This window comes from Stigmatopora nigra, chromosome 16 (genome assembly GCF_051989575.1).
Source record: "Stigmatopora nigra isolate UIUO_SnigA chromosome 16, RoL_Snig_1.1, whole genome shotgun sequence".
NCBI lineage: Eukaryota > Metazoa > Chordata > Actinopteri > Syngnathiformes > Syngnathidae > Stigmatopora > Stigmatopora nigra.
Window position 1 is genome coordinate 2929149 of NC_135523.1, and position 25578 is coordinate 2954726.

The 25578-nt window shown below is 44.0% G+C and overlaps 4 protein-coding genes across 6 annotated transcripts; 3 read left to right on the forward strand and 1 right to left on the reverse strand.

The window, feature by feature from the left end:
* The first annotated feature begins 160 nt into the window (after positions 1-160).
* Positions 161-8360, forward strand: abhd10b (abhydrolase domain containing 10, depalmitoylase b). Its single transcript, XM_077735731.1, has 6 exons — positions 161-278; positions 6154-6402; positions 6722-6908; positions 6982-7093; positions 7220-7357; positions 7598-8360. The coding sequence occupies exons 2-6, from the start codon at positions 6309-6311 to the stop codon at positions 7937-7939; spliced, it is 873 nt and encodes a 290-aa protein (XP_077591857.1). The 5' UTR covers positions 161-278; positions 6154-6308; the 3' UTR covers positions 7940-8360.
* On the reverse strand, positions 827-5660 carry ythdf3 (YTH N6-methyladenosine RNA binding protein F3). The gene is made up of 5 exons (XM_077735730.1): positions 5162-5660; positions 4285-4309; positions 4059-4138; positions 2092-3777; positions 827-1334 (listed from the first exon to the last, which is right to left on the reverse strand). The coding sequence occupies exons 1-5, from the start codon at positions 5189-5191 to the stop codon at positions 1311-1313; spliced, it is 1845 nt and encodes a 614-aa protein (XP_077591856.1). The 5' UTR covers positions 5192-5660; the 3' UTR covers positions 827-1310.
* A 1464-nt stretch (positions 8361-9824) lies between the features above and the next one.
* tagln3b (transgelin 3b) lies at positions 9825-12547 on the forward strand. Its single transcript, XM_077735733.1, has 5 exons — positions 9825-9985; positions 10459-10676; positions 10775-10949; positions 11015-11117; positions 11181-12547. The coding sequence occupies exons 2-5, from the start codon at positions 10497-10499 to the stop codon at positions 11320-11322; spliced, it is 600 nt and encodes a 199-aa protein (XP_077591859.1). The 5' UTR covers positions 9825-9985; positions 10459-10496; the 3' UTR covers positions 11323-12547.
* Positions 12548-13730: 1183 nt separating this feature from the next.
* On the forward strand, positions 13731-25080 carry spata13 (spermatogenesis associated 13). Of its 3 annotated transcripts, XM_077735543.1 has the most exons (14): positions 13731-14016; positions 14078-14164; positions 18047-19210; positions 20798-21208; positions 21307-21451; positions 21532-21662; positions 21981-22160; positions 22505-22684; positions 22786-22965; positions 23086-23318; positions 23692-23821; positions 23894-24269; positions 24444-24518; positions 24620-25080. In XM_077735543.1, the coding sequence occupies exons 2-14, from the start codon at positions 14117-14119 to the stop codon at positions 24805-24807; spliced, it is 3441 nt and encodes a 1146-aa protein (XP_077591669.1). In that variant the 5' UTR covers positions 13731-14016; positions 14078-14116; the 3' UTR covers positions 24808-25080. The 3 variants fall into 3 exon arrangements, with proteins under 3 accessions (XP_077591669.1, XP_077591668.1, XP_077591670.1); XM_077735542.1 differs by having other exon boundaries at positions 13731-14164; XM_077735544.1 differs by lacking the exons at positions 13731-14016; positions 14078-14164; positions 18047-19210 and adding an exon at positions 19934-20192.
* Positions 25081-25578: the final 498 nt, after the last annotated feature.

The window sequence follows — 25578 nt, forward strand, 5'->3', positions numbered from 1 at the left end:
CTAGTCCAAAAGCCTGCGGTGTTATAATTACAGCTCCCCCGGACGCAAATAATGGGAGATTTTCTCACTCCTCCGGTGCTTTGGCGAGTTGACATTAATAAAAATAATAATAAGAGCTGTAGAAGGACAACAAGTGATTCTCGTTCTGGTTTTTATAGGAGGGAAAGCGTCTTGCTGTTTCCTGGACAGGATTTTTGTTTGCCTACTAAGGAAGGACATTGTGATGAATTGAATTGGTGATGGGTGTTTCCCTCTAGCGGACACAAGCAGTATGTTCGGTAAGTTTGCCCTTGCTTTGTACTTCAACTAGATTTCAAACTAAATGTAAAATGTATATATACATATATAAATTAAAATAATGTATTTTTGATAAATGCAATGAAAATGAAAACAAATATTTGATCTAATTTAGTTTTTATGGGCAATAAAATAGACTACTATAATAGATATTATATAAATTACATTGTAAAATGTGTAGGGTTTAAAAATATACAACTATTTGATGAAAAAAAAAACTAATTAAATTAAATCCGCAATTTATTTTCTAAAAATATAGAATAAAAAAATGTATAACCTAATTTTATCACATTTCTACATTGGCTGCAAAGCGGTTTCAAAAAGCAATTGTTTTTGTGATTTTAATCCATTTTAATTGCATTAACACTCATTAAAAATAGGCCTAAAATCTAAAGTAGCTGAGCCAAACAATAGCATCTTCCAATTTGCCTAAATGCAACTAATTGTCTCTAAATCCAAGTCGCGGTAATAAGTGTCTATTTAGCGCCCACTTTGTTCCATTTAACCCAAATGAAGACAAACACGAGTATTTTCTTTTTTTCGCTAAACACGGCTCATTTTTTTATTGTCGCTAGTGAGTCGGCCACATTCTCCTCAGACAAAAAAAGCACTTAAATTCAATCACAAGAAAGAAAAGAAAAAAAAAACAACAAAGATGGAACCCGCAATTGAATTGTTTTGGTATGCGGGTTGAAACATGATCTGATTGGCTTGATTGCGAATCCCCAATTAACTCACCTGAATACTGATCCCAAACAAGAGGCTAAAACGATTCCCCCCAAAAGAAAAACAAGATGGCGACTACGCTGATTAGTCCGTTAGTTGCAACCAAAGTTAAAAAGAATGAGGGGGATGAAAGTGCTTCCAAAGCAGGCCACTTTGAAATACAAATACACACGTGGAGGGTTGCCATGGTACGTTCTTTGTCTTCGTCATCGTCGTCGTCGTCCTTTTGTCGTCGTTTGGAAGGTCCTACTACGTCGTTAGTGTGGAACGTCTGGCTCGCCGGAAGATTACGGTTTATTTCGACTGCGTTCCTGCCGACGAGAACAAAAAGACAATCAGAATTTGCCAAGTGAGGAAAAACAACACCCGCGGGTAAACAGTGCTAAATTTAGCTGTAATTTGTGCACATTTTGGGCCATTTTCAGTTGATTTTCCAACACTTTGGAGGCAATTTGAAGGTTGCTTGTTCACTCATTGATGCAAAGTCAGGCGAAACAGCACGTGGAATCAATCCTACCTTTGGGCGTTGTTACTATTTAAATACAATGTCTCTATTTATGAGTACTGTAGCATGTGCTTATATTATTATTGTACTAAAAGTTGGAAAAGACTAGGATCTATGTTGTTTTTTTTTGTCTCCTAATGTACTGTATAATGTTTTTTCAAATAAAATGGACCTAAAAAAGCTAATTCTGACTCCTCCATTTTGGTTATTTTGAGCAAAAACAATATTTTGTCAATGCTAAAATAGATGTTGACCCCTAGCTTACTAGTAAATTTTAAATGGTGATCAAGCTGCATTTTTTTGTTTTTCTGTTCAAAAGGAGCTCCCTGCATCTGCCTTTGTCTGGAAACCGGGAATGCTGGGAATGTGGGCTATTTGAGGACCCCCTCCTCTAATGTTGGGGGGAGCCTGTCGATGAATCAAGTCTTTTTTTTGAATTAATTTTCCTGTTGGGCAATGAGTCATTTGGGAAAAAAAGTGCTTGTTTTAGGGAAGTGCTTGTCTGTTATTTCTACTGTAATTCAGGAGGACCGGACTTGGTGGCGCTAGTGTAATCCCCTTACCTTCCTCAGAGCCTCCTCCTCCTCCTGGCGTTTCTCGTAATGTGCAAAGTCGTCAAAGATGGAGGTGGTATGCTTGTAAGTGGCGATAATTTTAAGCACTTGCTTGGCCTTCTCCAGGGGAACCTCCTGAGTGTCCCTGGAGTTTGTCACCGGCTTGTTGTCATTGTTCTCCAGCCGGATGTGTCGCAACTGGTTGTTGGGCACGTCCTTGATGAAGGCCCACTTCACCTCAAATTTGCCCTTCCACTTGTCCTGAGACCAGACGCCGGCGTAGGCATTGTAGTCCACCGGCGAGCGCATCTCGGCCACGCCGCAGAAGTGCCCGCTACCGTTGACGCTGAACAGGAGGTACAGGGGCCCCTTGGCGCCCAGCGAGCGGTAGGCGCCGTCCAGACGCTTGTTGCCGTGCTCCGTGCTGCACCAGATGGAATACTTGATGGAGCGGTGGATGTCGTCTTCCGAGTAGCTCTTGATGATGAACACCCGTCCGTTTTTCAAGTTCCACTCAAACTCTTTGGGGTTGTAGTTGTTGAGGGCGCGCAGCTTCTCCAGGACCGGGTGCGCTTCGCCAGAGCAGGGCGAAGCGTTGGCGGGGACGCCTGCGCCGGGGCCGAAGCCGTCGCCGCGGTTCCTGGGAGCCACCCAGCGGCCGGGAGGCGGAGCTTGGTGCTGATGGAGGGCCTGAGGCGGGCCTGGGTGGGAGGAGAGGTGAAGGGGGCCATGGGGGAGGGATGCTGGGTGTTGAGGGTGTTGTGGGTGTTGTGGGGACTGCATTGATTGCAGGTGGAAGGGTTGGTGTTGATGTTGGTGTTGATGTTGGTGTTGATGCTGGTGCTGGGCTTGGTGGGGCAATGGATTCTGCAGTAAGGCCGGCGGCTGGGCCAGGAGAGGCTGTTGCACCAGTGGTGGCCCCCCCGCCGACATCATACCTTGAGCCAATGGCGCCTTGTTCAGGGGGCCTTTGTCGTCCCAGGTGCCAATGTTCACATTGTGCTTAATGGGCGGCGGTGGGATGGCGGCGCCCATCATCCCCATATTGACCTTGGGCTTGGTCTTCAGCTGCGGTTTAGCCGGCTTCTTGGCGATAGCCGCCCACGAGGCCGACTTGGCCGCCGCCGACCCGACAGACGGCGGCAGGTTGTTAGCCGCCATTCCGCCCATGCCGCCGGCGCCGCCCCCCAGGGGCGAGCCCACCGTCTTGGTGACGGCGGCGACCATGTCCGTGCCTAGCTTGAGTCCCGCCATGCTCTGCTCGATGCTGTTGAGAACCGGCATCTTGCCTAGCTGCGCGTCGCTCCCGCCGAAGCCGGCTTGACCGTCGGCGATGGCTCGCCCTAGCGAGCTGGGGGCGTAGCCATAGCTGTTGCTGTAGACTGAGGTCTGCGTGGACTGGCCCTGGGACACACTAGTGCCCCAAGTGGAGAAGTCGGCATTGCCGGGAAAGAAGTTGAAGCCGTGTTGTCCCAGGAAGGGAGGCGTGTTTCCCAAAGCGCCCGGTTGGCCGAACACGCCCTCGGGGATGAAGTGGGGTTCGCCATTGCTCATCTGGCCGTAGGTGGTCAGGTAGGGCATGGGGGGGTCTCCCGCCGTGGACCAGGCGGCTTCGCCCAGTGAGTACGGGAACCCGATGGATGGCGCATAGTAGCTGGGCATGTAGGGATCAGACATGGGTGGGTAGCTGTTACCCTATGAGACCGAGAAAATCACAAATTAAAAATGTCACCGGTCAAAATAAACATCTTTACCATGTTTTTTTCGGATTTTGCGTATAAGTCGCATCGTTGGATTTGACCATTTTCCGCATATAAGCCTCCCCTGATTGACAAAATGGATTTGGTGTGGTCTTAAAATGGCTGATTTGTACCTCTGATTGCAAATATGCCATCTTTTGATGGCCTGCTTGACACTGAGCATTTGTCCAAAGCGGCCCTGGGCACGGCCGTGACTATTAAATTATCCCATATTACCTGATTTGTCTGGCTGCTTATGTAAGGCTCAAAGTCATCATCGTTCACTCCGTCCTTTTGGTGCATTGATCCGTTTTGCACTGCGTGGAAAAGAACGGAACATTAAATCATGGCGGCGTAGATTAGTAGACGCATAAATATTTGATTTCCGGCAATATCGGTTGCGTCGTCGCTGGGAAATGGCCGTGTGTTTTGCATCGGGGGCTGTTCTTTTACGATCACTTACCTTTATTTCCTTGTCCTTTAGGTCTCTGGAATGGTAAGAAAGATTACATTAACAGGGCAATGAGTCCATTATCGTTCCTTTATTGAAAATATATGCATAAGTATGCTATTACTACATTTTCATACTTTATAAATAGATATAGTTACACCACTGAAACTAACTTTTTGTAGCATTAAGAGAAAATGATAGCAAGTAAGTCAACCAAAATGAAACAATGTATCAAGTGAAAATTTCATTTTATTTTACATAAGGCAAAATACTTTAATGTTATTTCCCTGCAAGTTTATGTTTTGTAAATGATGATTTATGATCTATGTTTGCTATATTTGAACCAGTAGTGGACTAAATAATGTTATTACAAGGTTACAATGTTGTTATAGCTTTGTCCATCAATCTGTTATTCCTCCAGACACATCACTACTCGATATTTATGGGTACAAATCCAGAAATATGCTGCCATAGATTAAATGAAAACGCACTATTTTCCCCAAAAAATGAATGATGTGTGAAGGCACACCTGATGATCTCTAATGGCTTATTGCTTATGAATCACTGCATTAGCAATAGCACATCCAAGACGTGCTATATTATAGTGGACGAACATGACAGTATGCTAACAGCTTGCTCGATATTATTATTATTATTTATTATTAATCCGATGTCAAACACCGTAGTGTCCGTCAAAATGGAACCGCATCACAGACCGGTTCTATCGGGTCGGTCGGTCGGCCTGCGTTTCCGGGCGGCTATGCTGCTATCACACATTAGGCTTTTTTATTTATATCAAATTATAAATGTGGCATCCCCATAGTAGGATTTAACTACTGTCGACAAAGTTTGACGAGCACCGTCAAGCTATGTGTGGCCGTAAACCGACCTGCTGGTGGTCCACTGTGGTCGCAGACATCCTCCAGGAAGCGAGGCCGACGGCTGCTCAGCACACTGTCCGTCCGTGTGCACTCCTCCTCCGCCACTCGCTCAGCTCACTCTCTCTCCCTCCCCCCCGCGCCTCGGTTCTCCGGCTTGTCCGATTCCTCCGCGGTGGTAGCGGCGGAGCCCCGGGCTGACCAAGACGTCGCCTTGTATTGACGGATAAAATGTGCCTCCAAATGAGGTGGAGGTCGGAGAGAGGGCGCGAGAGGTGCGGGAATTGAGTCGAAGGGAGGGAGAGTGACTAGCGTTTTACGGGAATACTATCCCCCCTGCCATCTTCCACAATGGCGGACTTGGTTCTTTTTTTCCCCCCCAGTCCTGCTTCCGTTCCTCCGTTCGGTGACCTTCCGCCTGTAACGCTCTGAGTCATGTTCCACTCTGACACTTCACATGACAGTCACAAACTCACCAGGGGCCCCACTACTTTCATCACATTATTGAACCACAGCCATTAGAAGACATTTCTGGGCCCCTTCTGTCATCGGTTAGATAAGCTATCTAACAATCTTGTGATTCGTCTATTTACCCACTTTTTTGGGGGGACACACTTGTTTAATGTGGGTTAAAATAATTTCTATTTGTTTATTATATAGTTATTGCATTTTATTTTGTTATTATTACACTGATATAATGTATCATGTCCAATTGGTGTCCTAATTGGTGAGCCTAGCTGTATTTTGGATCAGAATGTTAATAATTAATAAGAACTAATAATTGGACACCCTCGACGTTTAATTGGTTTGCTATTTTTAATATAAGTGCAAAATTGTCACTGGTTAATATGCTGATATAATAGATGTTTTAAAACTGTGACTATGCCTCCACTATTTAGCACGAAATAGTTATGTAAAATGTTTTTAATCATTTATAATGCTTTTAGTAAGCCACACGTGCAACTATTTGAAAGTATTTTCGTCATCTGTCTGTCTTTTATAGGTTCACAGAAACGAGCAGTCACACTCATCATGGCGGACAAGTTGACGTATCTTGAGCACAGATTTCTCAATCGACTGTGACGTCTCTGTTGTAAAACTCTTGGTGTGGGCAACCACATCTCGCGAGACCTTGCATCACTGGCTCGTTCTCCAGACATGGCAGCCCTCGCTCTCAAGTCTTGTCGCAGAGGACTTTCACGCTTTTTAAGCCAAGGATCCCTCGTTCCATCGTCTTCCACACACTTAAAAGGTTTGTCCCCTTCCAAAATGCCAACTTTGATGTTAAAAAGTCTCCCGTGTTAGCTCGAAAAGACATTTACATTACACACGAGGGGGTGTGGCTTTGATGAATACGTCGTTTCATAAACATTAGCCTGAACAATTTGTACTCGTCATATTTGAGATCATCGCAATAAGACATCTAGACGATCTGATTGTAAATGTGTCACCCTAACTCTTATTAACCTGTCTTTGAGTAGTTACCCTTTCTACCCCATGACCATCACGTGTTCTCTCCATGTTAACAGTTACACAACATGTCAAACTATTAATACATGTGTTCCCAATAGGTGACCGGAGGCATAAATCCACAGTCCAGTATGCCACCAGGCCGGATCTTCCCAAACTGGCTTACAGGAAGATTAAAGGCAAGAGTCCAGGGGTGGTCTTCTTGCCTGGGTATGCATCTCACATGAATGGACAGAAAGCTGAAGCTTTGGAGGAGTTCTGTAGGTCCCTTGGTCACTCATGCCTCAGGTAAGTTAGCAGGAAGAACCCATTTTTGTACCATTTGAAGATAAAGGTTGACCCATTGGATGTGGTTTTACAGGTTTGACTACACAGGACATGGGGCCTCCGAAGGGGTCCTAGCAGAGGGGACCATTGGCACATGGAAAAAGGATGTCCTTTATATGTTGGATGAATTAGCAGATGGTCCTCAGGTATTAACTACATATCTTTATTCTTTGTTATTGGCAGAGGGTAGCCACAGGGTGTCACTGTTTTGCAGGATTCTAGTAGATTGTTGCACTGTGAGGGTCGTCTATGAACTTTTTTTGTACTTCTAGATACTAGTGGGGTCCAGTATTGGAGGTTGGCTCATGCTGCTGGCAGCCATTGCACGTCCGGAGAAGACAGCCGCCATGGTGGGGATCTCCACCGCCGCCGACCACATCGTCACGTTGTTCAACTCTCTTCCGCTCGAGGTAGGACAAACTTTTCGTCCCGGGGGCCACATTGACTTTAAAAATTTGACAGATGGGCAGGGTCAGCACAAGATAGGATACATATAAAAAAGTGCATCCGTTAACAGTACATATGAAACATAACCAAAAAAAAGTACAATGTCAAGTACAAAAGTGTATTAAGAAATATGAAAATGTAATTTAAAAAGTAGTTTTCCTTACATCCCCCTTTTTGAGTCTCACCCGTGTCCTGCCACATAGACCAAGATGGAATTCCAAGAAAAGGGCGAGTGGACCATCCCAAGCAAGCACGCCGAAGACGGCTTGTACAAGTTTAGCATGGAGTTCCTACGCGAGGCCGAGAACCATTGCGTGCTACACGGGCCCCTCCCCATTACGTGCCCAGTGCGCCTAATCCACGGGCTGAAGGACGAGGACGTGCCCTGGCATATCTCCTTACAGGTAGCCGAACGCGTGCTGAGCACCGACGTGGACGTCATCCTCCGGCGTTACGGCCAACATCGCATGTCAGAGAAGGACGACATCAAGCTGATGGTGTACACCATTGATGACCTCATAGACAAGTTGACCACCACGGTATGATTTGAAGGTACACGGGTAACTTTCAGAGGACTGTTTACGACCACAAAAAGGCATGTTCCTTCTGCCAAAAATCTGTCTTTTCCAAAAACTCACTTCCGTAGTAGCGGCTTCTTTCCCTTAGAATTTCTGTGCCTTTTTTCACAATGACATTTTTCCCATTTAGGCACATTAAATAGCTCGCTATTGTCATTTAAAGTATGTCAATTCAATCTCATGGGCTTGACCGGTTTATTTTTGGCCAAAAAAAGTTAGGTTATGAGGGGTGAATGGATGTTTGTTATGGATGAATTCAATAGGAAAATATAATTTTATAATTAACTCATTCACTGCCATGAATGTTTTTATTCATGGAAATGTTTTCAGCCACTGATTTATGTTTGGTGTTTTTTTCCAAGTGGTAGGTTGAGAAGATTGTCTTCAGCCTGAGTCAGCTTGTCTATGAAATTCAGGTTTTTAAATCAGTGTAATGATGAAGACAACCTGGTAGGTGGCGCTACAGCACTTTTGAGTTTGTGCTTTTTTTTATCGAAGTTTAGGCGCTTGGTAGGCGAACAGGGTATGTAAAGTATTCCGTTTTACATTTGTAAATACATTACTCTTTAGTCCAAATTGCTATTTTCCAACCCTATTTTTCTTCGTCCTAAAAGCATTTCTCGATAAAACCAACCTACTTCCCATCCATAAACAACACGTCATCATTTCTATAATTATTGGCAGTGAATGAGTTAATTTGACCGGTCATCCATTTTCTTTGTATTATTTTTGTTATAGTACATGGCACTTTTAAGCTTGACATGCGGCTCGCGAGCCAAACTTTGTCCATCCCTGATCGAGTGTGACAAGTTGGACCAGCTGGCCTGTTGTTCATTAACAGTTTATTGTCGTCGCCCCCCCCCCCCCCCCCCCCCCCCCCAACCCACCCCACCTTACCCGACTGGGCTCAATGGGGCGACGCCAGTCCGTGTTAACTGCGGTCTGCGACCTTTTACCTCGCTCCTTCTGTCATCATTTGTGTCCTCACGCATGGCTGAAAACATCAATCCAAGGCCTATTTTTTTCCTCAACCGAGGCTATAAAATATGTAGCCCATTTTTAAGAAGTAGTGAGCAACGGATTGGTCTCCCCTAAACCCAAATGTTCAACATTGTGTTCCAATGAATTAGGCTTATGCTGTTTTTGTTTAGTTTTCCTCAATGTGAATGACATTGAATAAAAAGGTTTATGATATTAAGAGATGAACATGGCTCTTGTTTAGACTCGAGTCCAAACTGAGAGAAAAACGTGATATAAGCTAATTAAATCCACATGGTTAGCCATTTGACTGCCTATCTAATATAATAATGATTTATTTTAAATGACATTAGTAGCATGAGTCAAGTCATAGTACAAATTAGAAAACTATTAAATGAGGCATAATTGAGCATTATATCCAAAGTCAAACAAAAACAGCAGTACTTTTTGTCATATATTCTTAATCCTCTGCAAAGACTACCATTAATTTATACCTAGATAACACAAAACGTTAAACCCCGCCCATCTATTTTACAAAGAAACCCAAAGTTCATAGTCCGAAAATGATTGGAAACATGAAATCAGTCCATGTAAATCAAACCCGGGGTGTGTTATCTAATTCCGACCCATAAAAGTAGTATCGGACTCGAACTTGCGGCCCATAGACTGCGATGCATTGCTCTAACTAACCATTTACTGTCTTTTCCATCCCATTTCACTAGTGAAGTAAAGCACAAAGGGGCCGAACCAATCAATAAATGCATCAATAGTGAGCTTTCCAGACTGCAGTGACCGCTCGTTTTCCGCGATAGACGACCCCCATCCGCCTCCAAACCCCTCCCACCCCCCCTCGCATATATAAAAAGGCGTGTCCTCGCCCCTCCCAAACACAAGCGAGTCCTAACCAGCGTCCAAGTCCGGCACCCCCACCACAAACGCTCCTGTGCCGCCCTTCATGGATGCTCCGGACTCGGACATCCTCTGCGGAATCGCCACGCTTATTTGACGTGACCATTTAAGTGCTTCTTCTGAACTGTAAGTCAACCAATCAACCGCCTGCATGTTTGTGACATCTTTATTTTTTGGACAATTTATTCTACTGTGTCATCTTGGGCATTTGACATGCAAAAATTACTCAGCAAAATCTGACGTCATTGATTTTTTAGGGCTAAAAATAGACAGCAAATGTGGCCTGGCGTATGCGGGGGACACGTGGGTCTCTTTTTCGGCATGCCGGAAACTGATTTGATGTGGTCGCCGTGGCAACAGTAGTCTTCGGATGGGACATCCGCTGAGAACCACACCCTTTTTTTGCATGCCACCCCAAACGCATCAAATGGGAGTGCTAGCCAACCTTCCTAGTCTCAATGGATAGGTCGCCATTGTGTCTTTTTAATTGAAATTCTCTTCTTTCACATCACATTATTTAGGTATAATGTAATTTTGATGTGATTTTTTTCTTGTCTTACTAACTACCATAGCATATATTTTGTGATTACTGCACTTAGGCCGCCATCAGCTAGCGAATCGCGGTGGGAGCATCGCCATGGCCAATAGGGGCCCGAGTTACGGCCTGAGCCGAGAGGTACAAGAAAAGATCGAGCAGAAGTACGACCCGGATCTGGAGCAGCGATTGGTCGACTGGATCGTGGCACAGTGTGGGGGTAGCGTGGAGAAACCCCCAACGGGAAGGGAGGGATTCCAGAAATGGCTGATGGACGGCACGGTGAGTCTGGAAAAATGACACAGAATTAATTTGGAGGAACTTGGCATTATTTATTGAGAATTTTTTTACATATTTTTTTTGTACTTAACCTGTTCCAGGTCTTATGTCGCCTGATCAACAGCCTCTACCCAAAAGAGCAAGAACCAGTGAAGAAAATCTCCGAGTCTCAGATGGCCTTCAAGCAGATGGAGAAGATTTCTCACTTCCTTCAGGCCGCCGAAGCTTACGGGGTCACCAAAACCGACATATTCCAAACTGTTGACCTTTGGGAAGGCAAGTAAAAAAAATTAAAAAAACTCAAACCTAAATTCCATTCAACCACGTCTCCTCCATTTCAGGAAAAGACATGGCCGCCGTGCAACGGACATTGATGGCATTGGGCAGCGTGGCCGTCACCAACGGCGACGGTCATTACAAAGGCGACCCGGATTGGTTCCACAGGTAAAAATCCCGTCTCCACTTCCACCTCCACTTCATTAACCGCTTCTCCGCCCTCAAACGCAGGAAAGCGCAAGGCTATCGACGGGAATTCACCGAAGAGCAACTTCGCCAGGGCCAGAGCCTCATCAGCCTTCAGATGGGCAGCAATCGCGGGGCATCCCAGTCGGGCATGACGGGCTACGGTATGCACCGTCAGATTATGTAAACCACTCTGGCTTCTTGGTCCTCTTTCTGCTTATTTCTACTAACCCGATGTATAGTCACTAGCCTATTCTGCCTTCTGCTAGCCTAAGCTAACTCACTTAACTAACCTCACCTCCTTAAAAGTGTTGTTCAGATCAGGGGTGTCAAACGCGTACATTTTGTAGCTCAATCATGCCTTCCATACACATTACATTTTTTGCCCGTTACGTCAATCGCCACGAAATGAAAATTTTGACCCCGCCCCCTCTGTTGAATAAACTAGGCATGTACACAGTAAGCTTTAGCATACATCGTTAAAGCTCACATAAAAGTTGATAGATTTTATGACATAATTGCTGAGCTTTGTCAGTGGCCTGTAAAAAAATATATAGATGTGCAAGTTTAAGTCCTTAAAAAGTTTGACTTTGATTTATTTAATAAGGGACAGCACATATTAATGAACATATTTTTGTTCCTGTTAATGAACATCTATAGATAAATAGTTTGACTATAATAAACACCACCAATAACGGCAAAAATAAAACCACTAAAACCATTTATTTATAAGCCAGCTCTGAAATTATTGGACAGAAAACCACTGTCAGATATAAAAAATAAAAAATACACTTAAATATGCAGATGCCACCTTATTTTACAAAAGATTTTGTGCCCAAAAATTCCAACATAACAACAATGGCTGGCTCTATAGGTGACTGTGGCATCATTTATCTTCAACCTAGATAAGGGACTAAAAATTTCAAATTAATCATACAATCTTACACATATACATTAACAATAATATAGATATGTTCATTAGTATATTTCCACTTTTTAAAAAAAAATCAAACGCAATTTAATTATCATGAACGTGACCCGCCAATCAAAATGACTTTGACACCCCTGCTTGAGATAATATCTTGTCCTTGTAACACTCGCTCTACTACGCTGCTGTCATTTCCCGTTTTATAATTTAACGCGCAATTTAAGCCCCTCAATTTGGCCCCTCAAATGTCAAACAAGCCGTCAATGTTCAATGATGCTTTAAAAAAAAAAAAAAAAAAACAAGCATGCCTCCCAAAATGACATTGTTTTATGACTCACGCCGTGGTGCCTGCTTTACGGGACGAGAACATAAAGCTATTCTTCTTGCCTCGAAATGTCAACTTTTTTTTCATTATATTGATTTAATTCCCAATCTATTTTTATCCTGAAGCTTACTGCGAAAGGAATAAAATACTTGGATGTAATATTAGTGTTGTTGTTTGTAGCCTTTATCCTATCCTAAACAGGTTGGAGGTTAAATGGAATGTCTATTGAAGTTTATATTTACGGTAAGTGTATATGACAGTTAGTTTTAGCCCCGCCCACAGCAATATTTCTCTTCCGGCCGGCTGTAAGTAATTTAATAATAAAGGCGGAGCTGGAAAAGCAAGTCATTAGGAAGAAAGCTTCCTGTGGTTGATCAAATACAATTGAAAAAAAACACCTACTATAGGATAGTCAAAGATTTTGCAACTTGACGATTAAGTAATGATTTTTGTATTAGTATGACCTTTGTTTTTTAATTGAAACAAATTTCAACTAAACATTCAGTGAGTTCTATATACATTAAAGTACATGTCCGGGGAATTAGTTTAAAAAAATCTTCACCGAATGCACCATTTTAATTGCTGGAAGAAATTTTGAATAGTAAATGTAGTAATTTATTCAAATAATTCAATTAGTAGACAGTAAAAAAATAAGTCTCATGTCGCAGAGCAAATTACCTGCTCCAAATATGCCCATCAGGTTTGACAAGATTATTTACAACCAACAAAATCATTACGATCCCCAAACAGGAAGGTTCACATGTTCAGAGGGTGGTGTGTACTTCTTCGCTTACTACGTCACGGTGTTCTCCAGGAACGTAAAAGTGGCCCTGGTGAAGAATGGAGTCAGGATGCTCCGAGCTCTTTAACGGGCTATTTGCCGATGATGATAATGATACCACATTCTCTGGGTTCCTAATATTTGGAGCGTGATGTGGTGCCTTTTCCATTTATGCTCCTAAAACTTAAGTATATCTCAACTCAAACAAAATGACATTGAGTTTGTGACTACTAAAGGAATTGTATGACTAATAATACTCTCCTGTAAGTTTTTTATGTGTATTTGGGATGGGCAAAACAATTATACGTGGGAAAAAAATGCACTAACTGGAATGTCAAGTCTTATTTTTTTACCATTATATTTCCTACAAAGGACTAAAGGGGCGTCACCTACTCTCATCAGGTGAGTTTCTATTGGCGTCATGTGAATCACTCTCTTGTTTACCAGCGAATCAAATTGTACCAGTAACGTTGAGTCCACGCCCTCTAATTTTTATGTTTTTCTCACAGGCGGCTGAAAGAAGGCGGGGCTTTCCCTATCAGCTCCGCCCCGATCCCTCCCTCTTTTTCGATTCGACTGCAACAAGTGCATCAAGATGCTCCGCGTCCTCCTCGAGACGTCCTTCTTTTAATGTGCCGCTTTTCGCCCTAAAGCTAAGTAACTAACGTTAAAACACCGCTATAGCCTGTTTAATAATTTCAACTTTGATATTTTGTTTTAATAACACGTCCGGAATGTGAACTTAAACTTTTAAACGAGTCTCACAAGTTTGTCGGCGTGCTTCCATCAACTAGCCTAAGTAGCTACTACTAGCACCTGGTGTGTTTGAAAGGATCCGAACAATGAGGTAGAAAAACATGTATTTTCGCTTTATTTTCTTTTGAATTGACTCCCACTCGATATGGAAGAAGGGAGTGAGGCTTCAGAGAAAGCCCGACTACTTTTCCATGGCTAAAAAAGCACCAGGAGGAGGAAATTCAGCGACTATGAGTCGGGTAAGTCGTCCATTTTGTGTTTCCAAAAAGTTATTGTATATGGTATCGTAGTCTTCGTCTTCTAATTGTGCCTCTGTACTGGGGAGGGGGTGCATTACATGGCTGGTTGTTATAGTGATGTGGGAGAAGCCAGGCTGGCTGAAGGAGGCGAGGTAGTGGGGGGTGTTGAGTGGGGGCTTACAAAGAGCTATATGGGCCAAAAGAAAGTGGATCAATGGTAGAAAGAAATAGGCACTTTGGCTCTAGTTCTTTACTGGTTGTAGTGTAGTGTTAATCCCTTACAGATTTCAGAATACACATCAAAATGATTAAAATTGACTGGAGGGATAATATTCTTGGGATTTTAAGCATACAAACTTTGCAGTTTCATGTACTTTTTGGCTAAAAGGCATGAAACAATAACATTTCACCCTAAAATGGAGGTAAGTTGAAAGTGTCAGACTTTTTTATATTGCAATTTAAGCACCATGATGTCAATGATTTGGGGAATTTTGTGTTTTGAGAAAAATTGGTCATTCTTTCAAATGCAACTTTATTCCTTGATTTAATTTACATTTTAATATTGGATTTTGTACACTGGAAATTGTTACTTACTGAACATAAAGCTGTAAGATCATTTTGAAATTTGGAAATGTTTGCAGAATAAGAGCATCTCATTGAGTTTAAAAAAAATGGCCAGTGGGTAAGTAGAAAATCATGTTTTTACATGTCCCCAAGTGGCAGCATAAAATTTTAAACCTGTACAGGAGATTTTTGACAACAGAATCCGTTTCCTGTCGTCTACTTTCCCTTTCATACTTGCTTGCCACTCAGGAATTCAAATTCTTTCCATGGTGCCGCCTAGTATTTCAGTCCCCTAGTCAGGTTCAAATTCCCAAAGTATTTTTTTTGTGTTTAATTTTTTTAAAGCCGCCATCAGAAACCATGTTTACTCTTGACAAGGCTCGTCCAAGTATTGTATTAAATTCCCAGGTTGTCTATCACTATGACAGCAGATCAGGTGAAGCTTTGTATGCCCCGCCCACAGACATCCCTCCCCTCGGGTAAGTTGCGCTTCCCACGGTCTTTATTTGGTAGGGGCGGGGCTTCTGAAATGGTGAGTGCGGGGTCAATGTGATCGGATGTGTTGTGTTGTCGTAAAAATTACGGAACAAATACGGAATTTACATATAAAGTACTGGTCTCCTTATTATATATATTATAGTTACGAAAAATGTTCTGGAACCAATTAATTTCGTGTGTAGAAGTATGACTATATTTTTCATCTTATAAGTAAAATGTAGCTATTAGGAAAGGTAGCTTAAGGAATTCTGAGTAATTGACAATCAAAATAATTGTATCTCAATTTGCTAATTGCATGCCTATCGATTTGTCAATAACTCTTGGAAGCACATGTTAAAATTAATTGCCATTATTGTGGCAGGACAGAAAATGTTGATATTTTGCCAAAATATGACAGTTAAAACAACCATAGCAATACATTACAACATCAATTATATGTTAACTACCTTTAACTTAACCAAATTGACTTGTTTTGCCAACCAAATGGTGTTGAACTTACTGAAAGGCCGGCAACGACGTGGTGGGCTTTTTTGCAAGCTTTAAAGTGGCACTCCAAGTCAATGGCGAATAGCCCGCTTGTCTACCTGATTAGGCTATCGTGTAGATGAAACCACACTCAAAAGCAAAGCGGCGCTAATCACATTAGCAATGGCATGGAAAGAGGAATATGACACACACACTTTTGCGGTGTGTGTTCCGCGGAGCTGACTCGTAGCATTTGCTAATTGGCGTCAGTGTTTAATCGGGTGAGTGTTGCACACAAAAAACAAACAAACAAACCAAAGCAATGCATTTACAATTGGTGTAATCGCGGAAGAAATTAATCTCATAAGCTAAAATACCAGAACTGAAAAATATTACGAATCCCACTACCAAATTGGATTTATTTTATGTTAGGCAGCTGTGTGTTATCCATTCAAGTGCGGCTGTGTACATTTTTGACGGTGAGAAAGCGTTGAAAAATGACAAATGCCCACTTTCCCAGGATCCTCCCTCGTCTGGCAATTGGCTTCTTAAATGCCGGGTGTCTTTCCGCCCCCGATGAATTTGATCCCCGGCCCGAGGCCAGAGACATACCTCTGCACAGGCGACCTCTCAGAGTTTGTTTGTTTGTTTTAACTTGTCGCAAAACAGCTTGATGAATAAGAATCATGGTATGTCTTTCTATGCAGGCCGGAATGCTCTACTATTTCTAATTGTCTGTGTGTTTTTGCCCCAGTGCATGTTTATGTCTCTGAACGCATGTTCATCCTTGTCTGCGGGAGTCTAATCGTAAGTTTGGCTCCAGCTGGCTGTGGTGACCTGATGGGAGGGTGGGAAAGTAAGACAAGCGACCCCTCCCTGATTAGCAGGACTTCAACAAGGAATCCACTAAATAACAGTAGGGAAGCACACCAAAACAAATTTAACGAAAATAGAATATTCTCTTGGCAATTTTTTTTACATCATGTTTGTTATAAAGCTTTTTTTTTAACTTAAGTCATTGTAAATAATTAAAAAAATTGAATTTATTTTTCTCATTGTGAGCCTTAAAGAATAGTTGCTTAGTTTGCTTTTTAAGTTACAGGTTAATTCTCATGAAATTTGAATTTGTAGTCCCCAATTTGTGGAAATTGCCCAACTACAACTCCTTTATACTACTGTCGTAAAATGAAATCAGACATTAAAATCCCCAAAAACTAAGCCAAGTCGACTTGTTGACATTCCTCTGCTATCTTTTTCCCGGCCCGGAAAATCCGACGGGATAACAGACCCTGCTGCTCTTCGTCACTCCTCGCCGGTGGAACAAGAAGACAATTGAGAGCACCGTTTTCAAAGTGGTGTATTGTTCCTAGTGGTCCTGGTGGTAGAGGGGCGGTGTATTCAATCTGTCAGCGGGTCGTACTTGGCGGCGATGGCTCCGATGGTGTCCCATCTGGATTCGCCTACTCCTTTACCGTAGTTAAAACTAAATTAGCTTTGCTAGCATTCTTTTCGTACATTGCTTTTCTAAAAAACATTTTTACATCAGTTTTCAGGTAAATTGTTGACATCACGTTTGACAGGTTGAACAACTGATTTTTTTTTAGGCAAGAGAGATTTCCGTCATGGTATGCACCGCGCCAACGTCGAAACTTTGGCAATTGTTGTTAATCTGAAGGAAGCGCAGCAATTTATCGCATTAATCACAACGGATTAGCATTTTTCATCGCTTAGTCATGCTCTGAGAGGCCGGCTTCAAAGGCCCAGCTGCAGTTACCACCACTGTGAGTCGCTCACATACGCACATTAGACGACCCTAACCTGGGCCTCAGCTCCCCCAGACTTTCAAATTGCAGCTTTTGTGTTAAAGGCAAGTCATTTCCCAAGTGTGTCTTAGCTTTTTGTCTTACAACTTTGAGAGAGCAAAAGTCTTTGTTTATCTGTGACTCATCCTAACACAAAGAGTGCTGTAGTGTACACAACCATTATCTGTCAATGTCTCATTCCGAAAGTGCTTGTTCAGGATTTCCTTGTGCAGAAGCTGCAAGATGATCATTGGACTACTACTTCTACCTCTCACTTGGTACTCCACTAATGTAGCCGATAGCTGGTAATGGAAAAATGCAGAGTTGGCAGTGAATGTTTGTTTCTGTACTAGAGCAGGCCGATGTGACTAAAATTGTTACCAATGTTAAAAATCTATAATTATCAAGTATTTTTGTTCTGTTGTGCAAGACTATTTTCAGTCTTACAAAATTTACCAGTTGAACAGAGATTATTTTCTGGTGCCCCCATCAACGGATTGGTCAATGATCAAAACAATAGTACATTGTTCAGTGTCTATGTTTGTTTCCGCAGGCAGAACCGGAGGACAGAGTCTCGTCTACAAGTGAAGACTCTCTCCCTCCCTCTGGCCTCCCCTCCTCCAACGGAGAACCTCCGACCCGGAGTCGCCCTCTCGGTGACTTGTACCCATTTCACAGTCAACCCGAGAGGATTGTCGTGTCGTACTTGCAGCCTGTCACCGTAGGCCCAGCCGCCACCGCCGATAACCTCACAAACGGCGTCGACTTCTCATCGGGGAAGCCCGGATCCTCGAGAATCATGAGGCTGTTTTCCAGCTCCAGGAAGGATTCTTTCACCGACTCCGCCACTGAAAGTCCCGTCGGCCTCTCTGCATTTGGTATGGTTGACTCTTTTAAAAAGCTTCGCTCCGCAGTGCTCCAGGGGATTCAGAGTCGTGGAGCGAGTGGACTTGACGCCAAGCGTCCGACTGAAAATGTCAACGCCGTCTCAAACCACTCGAATGGAAATCCCTGCGACTCTGACGTCGAAGAGGAAATCGACGAAACCCTCCAGCGCAATTCCCGCTTATCCCGGAGTATGAGGAAAGCATTCGGGGCAGGACGGATTGTCATGTCGGACAAAAATGAGGAACGAGTGGCGGCAGGTAGGACAGAACACAAGAAAGCAAAGATAAGTGAAAGCATTCCTCATACGACCGTGCCCAGCAGTTTGAGTAAGAGCGTGGATGACCTCCACGTTTTCAAAATGCCGTTTGGTCGCAAGGCCCCCACGCCGTCTGCCCCCCAGAGGAGTACCTCATCCAACGGGTCGCCAAACATCCATAGGACCAGCAGCGCCTCCTCAGCAGACTTCGCCGATCGCAGGAAGAGCTCGCTGAGGGTGAAGGTACCCATGTTGACGCTGGTCGGCAGCATGACCGACCTGAACATCCTTCGCAGGCAGAGTCGCTCGCCCTCTCCGAGTCTTTCCACCCCGATGTCGCCCTTGAGTCAGCTCCACGACGACTACTCTCGACGCGTGCCTTGCTTGAGCGTCAGTGAGCGCCGGCGTCGACCCTCGCCCGTTAGACCTCGGGTCATGTCCGCAGGGCACACTGTTCTGGTTCACGCGCCACCCGAACGTCACGTTGTTGGAGAAGATGGATCCCTAGTGATCACCACGTGTGGGTTTGTGGCGGGAGATCAGTCCCAACCCGAAGAAGACCGGCCCAATGAGGTGAGTTTGGACAGTAAGCACTTTGATTTTTGTTCACTGGTTCACTAACAACTGTTAGCTAGTTTTTTCGCAAAGGTTTAGTGCCCACTTGGGTTTCCTTTCATTTTTTTCAGAAAGGATTGATTTCTGCTTTGACATTAAGATTGTTAGTCTCAATTTTGCAGTGTCTGGATTATTTTGTAGGTATTACAAACCCTATCTTTTTCAATCCATTTAGACATCCTTAGCTGGTATCATTAAAATTACCCACTCTGTTTTAGAACTCAATGTTTTGAACTAGTGAATCTGAGTCAACCAGTAATCATGCTTTTTATTGCTAAGATCACTTCTTCTCTACAGGCTTTAAGATCAGCTCGATAACGCCAAACCAACAAGTGTAATGGACACGAGCAGCAGCTGATTGGAAATCATTAAGTCACAATTAGACTTGGGGTTACATTTCAAGCATGAAAGAAACTTCAGGAAAAAGCCTAGATTGAATTTCGCTGACCCTTGTGAATGAAGTCCTTTTCATACAGCCATTTTTTGGTGGTAATTGTCTCAATGTCACCGTCATGTGCACTGTCTGCTGTGTTTGCCTTCCACGTGATGCATCGACTGGCGCCAGGTCACGTGCTGGACCCGTCTGTCCTATGCTTTAAGGAACAGGCCCGGTTAATGATTAGTCTTTGCTTATGATTAGCAGTCTCTTGTGCAAAAGGGCAACATTTGTGGGTGAGTAGCTCTAAGCGGACTCCTCACTTCTGCAGTCCAGTCAGCCCGGCAGAACAAAGTCCAGCCATGATGCATTCGAGGCCTAGCTGGGACATTTAAAAAAAATCTGGAGTGGATTTTATGGGTTTTTTGAGGATGATTTGGTCCATCTAGCAAGAAAAAACGTCTTGGGCCGTGGGCCTAAATGTGTTTCACAATGGTGCTTGCCTTCTGTGTGCCTTTCCGCTGTGTGTGTGGCGGTCCCGATCCAGATGGGGAGAACCGAAAGGTGAGATTTGGCTGCCCAGATCAATATTTGCTTGTGAAATGAACTCCACTGTGATAGTGTTTTATTGTGGAATATTTGCAATGGTTGATAGGAATTGGTGCCTTTTTTTTTTTCAGGGAAGCCGGATCATATTGATTCAAGTGGTTTTGAGGCCAGTCTAGATCCAGTCAAAACAATTTTTGGACATGGTTGAGCAGGAGTTGCTGTTTTTGATTAAGAGACGCCCTCAATACTGCTTATGCTGTTCTTATGCTTATGTTGGAGTTGTGTTGATCCTGTCAAAGCTCATTTACATTACGCACAGTGTTTTATTACATAAGAATCAGCTCTCGAGATAAGCCTGTTTTTCTTGCGTCGCAATGCTAATATTGTCTCTTAATTCTGGCAGTTGTAGGTTCTTCTACCTTTCCATCATTTGGACTGTTGTCCTTAAAGAAGCTCTAACATTTATCTAAGTTGCTCAGCTGAAGTGACTGAGTTTGAAATTAAAAATTTCAGATACAGATGATAAAAACAGCTTTTCTTTAACAGTACATATCTCAATGTGGTTTGAAAGCAATTGTTTGGATTCATCACTCACCCTGCTGTCATTTTTTTGTTGCCAGGTGACGTCAGAGGAGGAAAGACAAGAAGTTTCAAGCCAAGGAGACGGTAACTCCCCGGAAACCAGCACCTCTCCCCTCCCCCAGGTCTTCCTCTCGGAGTCCCAAGCATCACCCCCCGCCGAGACCACTTCTGTCAAGTCTCGGCGACGCAGCAGTCGCACCAGACCGCGGCCCATATCAGACTACGGTCAGCTGCTCTCCAGGAGGCACTGCATTCCCGAGGAGGCGGCCGAGTTGAACCCCGAGGAAAGGACGCAGTCCCTCGATCGGCAATGCGTCCAGAACGGCGTTTGCGAAAGCAGGGAGCAGTGTGCCGTGGATGGGAACCTCCCTGGCAAGCGACTGCAGAGACCCATGTCCGTAATGGGAGTGGAGGCCTTGTACTCCCCCCACGAGGACCACCTTCCCTCTGTGCGGTTCTTTAGTATTTTAGTAGAATCACTCAATATGGTGGTGCCATTCTTAAATGTCGAGACTCGCTAAACCCCAGATTTCTTTCTCCCCCGCAGCCTCTGACACGGCCACCCGTCCCCTCCCATCAAGTGCCCCCCTACAAAGCCATTTCGGCCAGGTTCCGCCCCACCGCCCTCTCTCAGAGCACCCCCATCGGACTGGACCGCGTGGGCAGGAAAAAGCTGCACCGGGTTCTTAGCGGTAAGAAAAGTTAAGAGTTAAGAATGTGTGGAACTCCTTTCAGATGTGCCTCCATTGTTTTTTTTTTCTTTTCTTCGTAGATGGCGTTTCGGAAGCTTTGGTACCGATGGACGACAGCGTGAGTGAAGAGGAAGAGGAGGAAAGTAGTAGTTTTGACGCTGATGTCACGCCATACCTGGAACCGGGTGTTGAACTTTCTGCGTTGGTCGAGGTGAGACACTTTCAAAATATCGGCCATTTTGTGCAACAATAACAATGTTCAATATATAGTATTTTTTTATAGTAAATCACAGAAATGAAACCTTTTAGTTGGGCACCACTTGTGTGTGTAGTTTGGTAATGTGTAACTCAGTATGAACCTCTAATGATCCTTCCAATACGGGTTTAATAGTTGGGAATTTTTGTCATAGTTTAGTTTAATTTTGTGGCGATGTTCGGATAAAGTACGATTTCAAAATGTTTGGCATGCCGCGTCGTAATCCTTTGGTGTTCTACACGGAATCATCCACTCTTGTGTGTGTTAACGCAGTGGATAAGCTCAGGCCACGCCGTGTACGCCGAAGCCCTGTGGGACCATGTGACCATGGAGGAGCAGGAGTTGGCCTTCAAGGCGGGGGACGTAATCCGCATCCTTGATGCCTCGCACAAGGACTGGTGGTGGGGCAGGGGGCCCGAGAAGGAGGCCTGGTTCCCGTCCTGCTTTGTCCGGGTGAGTGGACTTCCTGACCTGCTTGTTTGCACTCCACTTGTAAGCTGGCTTTATTCCAAAAGAAAGGCACTTCTAACACTGGGTGTGTGTGTGTATGTGTAAAAGTAAGTCTGCCACCCGCTTGGAGATCAACTGGTTTCCCTGACAACGGGTGTGGAGTGACAGCTGAGTCTTAATTAGGCAGATATTTGATTGGCAGGTTGTCGTCTATTGTGTAATTGCATGTGGCAGTTGTTGAAGGAACCACTGGCAAAACTTTCTCATGTGGTTCCCGTGTATTATTTGTACTTAAGTATATTCTCTTTCTTCATTTGTAATTGCTTCAAGCAGTCACCTCATTTCAGGTGCGAGTCAACCAGGAGGACTCGAGCGCCGGGAGCGTGGAAAGCGTGGCGGAGCAAGAGGACATGGTTCGCCGAGAGGCGCATATCAGCCATCACAGGCAGCAGATGAGGACCAATGTGGTGCAGGAGATTATGAATACTGAAAGGATCTACATTAAGCACTTGAAAGATATTTGCGAGGTGAGGAAAATACCATTTGAAATTCACCTTTTAATCTTTCAGCTCCCTCTAAAGGCTAATGTCGAAAGAGCAACTAGAGTTAGAAGTCATTTACTACACAGGGCTATATCCGGCAATGCCGCAAGCACCCAGACATGTTCACTGAACCGCAACTGAAGACCATCTTCAGCAACATCGAGGACATCTACCACTTCCAGAGGCGCTTCCTACGCGACTTGGAGAAGAAGCACAACAAGGAGGAGCCACATCTCAGTGACATCGGCTCGTGCTTCCTTTTACAGGTCACCTGAAAACATGCAACATTTGCAAAGAACCTTCACAACTGCACAAGAAATTCAGTGCCAGTGTTTCAACAAAAATTGCTGCTTTCTAACAATCTCTCTTTCTGTTGTCCACGAAAGGGCGAAGGCTTTTCCATCTACTCTGAGTACTGTAACACACACCCGGCAGCTTGCGCCGAACTACAGCGCTTGATGAAATCTGGCCGTTACAAGCACTTCTTCGAGTGGTGCCGCCTCCGCCAACAGATGATTGACATCTCAATTGCCGGTTTCCTACTCACTCCTGTTCAGAAGATCTGCAAATATCCCCTGCAGCTGGGGGAGCTGCTCAAATACACCCCCAAAGACCACAGGTACTCACAAGCTAAAGTGAACACGAGCTACTAAACGTGCCCAGACCTCTCCTGGTCTCACGGGTATCTTATCAGATCACACTAACGTGTACATTACAGTACGAGGGTCATAAATTCATTTTAATCCAATAGGCCGGAGGGACATTAGTGTATTATATTAACCACACAGCTGTAAGTTTTGAGGTTGACTGTTAACGGATGCACTTTTTTATATGTATCGTATCTTGTGCTGACCCCGCCCATCTGGCAAATTTTTAAAGTCAATGTGGCTCCCGGGCCGAAAAGTTTGCCCACCCCTGCTTTAACCCATTGGCCTCAATGGCCAACAATAGACATCCAGTTGAACCTACAGTCTCATTGAATGTTTGTGTAGTGATCACAGTGGTGTGAGCGACGCCTACGAAGCAATGAAGAACGTGGCGAGTCTGATCAACGAGCGGAAGAGACGGCTAGAGAGTGTCGACGCCATTGCTCACTGGCAGGTGGCCATTCTTCACTGGGAGGTGATGAATAACGTCAGAAGCCCGTACAGTGAAAATTTCCATAGAGTTAAGTTTTTGTATTGGATGCTACAGGGACCTGATGTGCTAGTACGCAGCTCCGAGTTGATCCACTCGGGGGAGCTGAGTCGATTGCCGCGGCTGGGGAAAATGCAGCAACGTAGCTTCTTCCTCTTCGACCATCAGCTGGTCTTTTGCAAGAAGGACGTTCTCCGCCGAGATCTTCTTCACTATCGAGGCCGTCTGGACATGGACCTCACTGAAGTGCTTGATGTTGCCGACGGGAGGGACCAAGACCTGGGCCTGACTCTGAAGAACGCCATGCGACTGCGCCACGCTGAAACGTTGGAGTTTGTGTGCATGTTGTGCTGCAGGAAGCTTCAGGACAAGGAGAGGTGGCTTCAAGCCTTTAGTAAGGAAAGGAGGCGAGTCAAGGAGGACCAGGAGATGGGTGAGATTGTCCTACTGGAACAAAACTAGTCAACAACACCCATTATACTTCGCATTCATGTAAAATCCACTAAATACTTATGTGTTTATATTTATGTAATTTCAGAGAATTATTTTAAGTCTAGGTTTTAGAGATCATCTTTTAATCAAACCTGTATTATTCCTATTTCCACAGGAATAGAAATCAGTGAAGAGCAAAGAAAGCAAGCTATTACCAATGCCAGAAGAGTCAAACAGGGCAAAATCAAGAGTAAGGTTGCATAACATGACCTCTCTGCCTTCCATTTGCTCTCCTAGTTAAAATAAATTTGACATCAGCTGCTAAAACATACTTACTGCTTTTCCTTTTAGCTGTGGGCTACTCTGGTTCGGTACCGCCGCATCACCAAGCTCTCCACCCTCTCCACCAACGGCACGTCACCATCCCCACCAGCGTTCCCCAGCAGCAGGTGTTTTCTCTGGCTGAACCCCCCAAACGGAAACCTTACCAGTTGCTTTCCAGCATCACCCGCAATGCCTTTTTCAAAAAATCTACTTGACTCTTTCTCGTCCATTTCTCTGAATGTAGTCCTCGTTTTATGTTTGTCTTTATTTTATATGTTGACCGTGCCTTTAACCAAGTAGGCACGACAAGTGTTAAAATACCTTCTCGTATCTGTGACTTTTGTCTGTTCACTGTGATTCTATGTTTGTTTACTTGTGTATTTTATTTCACAAAGGCTGGAACCTTTTTATTTGTTTGTTTTTATTTGGACGTCAGCTGCTTGTCTATTAAATAACGTTGTAAATAAAACTCTTGTAGGAAAACGTCATCCCTCCGTGGGGTGGACCATTTATCCAGATGGGAGTTTGTAATGACGGTAACTCGACACGCCAGTTTTTCCGATGCCTCTTGTTTCATTTGTCGACTGGTAGTGCGGCATAGTGGTACTTGCAGGTTATTTTAAAGATGTGTCCTAAGAAGAGGTCTTAATGGGGGTGCTGGAGCCATGGTTCCCGAGCACCAGGAGAATGGAGATGCCGAAACGTCTCAACAGGAGGCCGCCAATGTAAGAACAAGCTTCTATTTCATATTTATGCTATTCTATTTGAGCCTATAGGGCTTTCTGGTGAATTTTCACTTTAAATGTACACATTTTTTTGTGTTTGAATAGAAAAAAATGTTATTCACCCTCTCTTGTTTCAGGAAATGAATAATATATATTCACTAGTGTGTAATTCAATGCACCAGACTAGAGTTGAAGTAGTGTAACAGCAATACAGTTGCTTTTTCTATTATAGTCCAAAGTGTTTACGGTTCACTGAGTCAA

What these genes read in the sequence shown, in the direction of transcription:
- spata13 (XM_077735542.1), top strand. Translation starts at nt 14,117, where the DNA reads ATGGCTAAAAAAGCACCAGGAGGAGGAAATTCAGCGACTATGAGTCGG. An exon ending in CAAGGAGGACCAGGAGATGG is followed by an intron (nt 24,270 to 24,443) that starts GTGAGATTGTCC and finishes CTATTTCCACAG; the next exon opens with GAATAGAAATCAGTGAAGAG. An exon ending in CAAACAGGGCAAAATCAAGA is followed by an intron (nt 24,519 to 24,619) that starts GTAAGGTTGCAT and finishes TTTTCCTTTTAG; the next exon opens with CTGTGGGCTACTCTGGTTCG.
- tagln3b (XM_077735733.1), top strand. Translation starts at nt 10,497, where the DNA reads ATGGCCAATAGGGGCCCGAGTTACGGCCTGAGCCGAGAGGTACAAGAA. An exon ending in AACTGTTGACCTTTGGGAAG is followed by an intron (nt 10,950 to 11,014) that starts GCAAGTAAAAAA and finishes CCTCCATTTCAG; the next exon opens with GAAAAGACATGGCCGCCGTG. An exon ending in GACCCGGATTGGTTCCACAG is followed by an intron (nt 11,118 to 11,180) that starts GTAAAAATCCCG and finishes CCTCAAACGCAG; the next exon opens with GAAAGCGCAAGGCTATCGAC.
- ythdf3 (XM_077735730.1), bottom strand. Translation starts at nt 5,191, where the DNA reads ATGTCTGCGACCACAGTGGACCACCAGCAG. An exon ending in CCACAGTGGACCACCAGCAG is followed by an intron (nt 4,310 to 5,161) that starts GTCGGTTTACGG and finishes TTACCATTCCAG; the next exon opens with AGACCTAAAGGACAAGGAAA. An exon ending in AGGAGGAGGCTCTGAGGAAG is followed by an intron (nt 1,335 to 2,091) that starts GTAAGGGGATTA and finishes TCTCGTCGGCAG; the next exon opens with GAACGCAGTCGAAATAAACC.
- abhd10b (XM_077735731.1), top strand. Translation starts at nt 6,309, where the DNA reads ATGGCAGCCCTCGCTCTCAAGTCTTGTCGCAGAGGACTTTCACGCTTT. An exon ending in GTCTTCCACACACTTAAAAG is followed by an intron (nt 6,403 to 6,721) that starts GTTTGTCCCCTT and finishes TGTTCCCAATAG; the next exon opens with GTGACCGGAGGCATAAATCC. An exon ending in CTTGGTCACTCATGCCTCAG is followed by an intron (nt 6,909 to 6,981) that starts GTAAGTTAGCAG and finishes GTGGTTTTACAG; the next exon opens with GTTTGACTACACAGGACATG.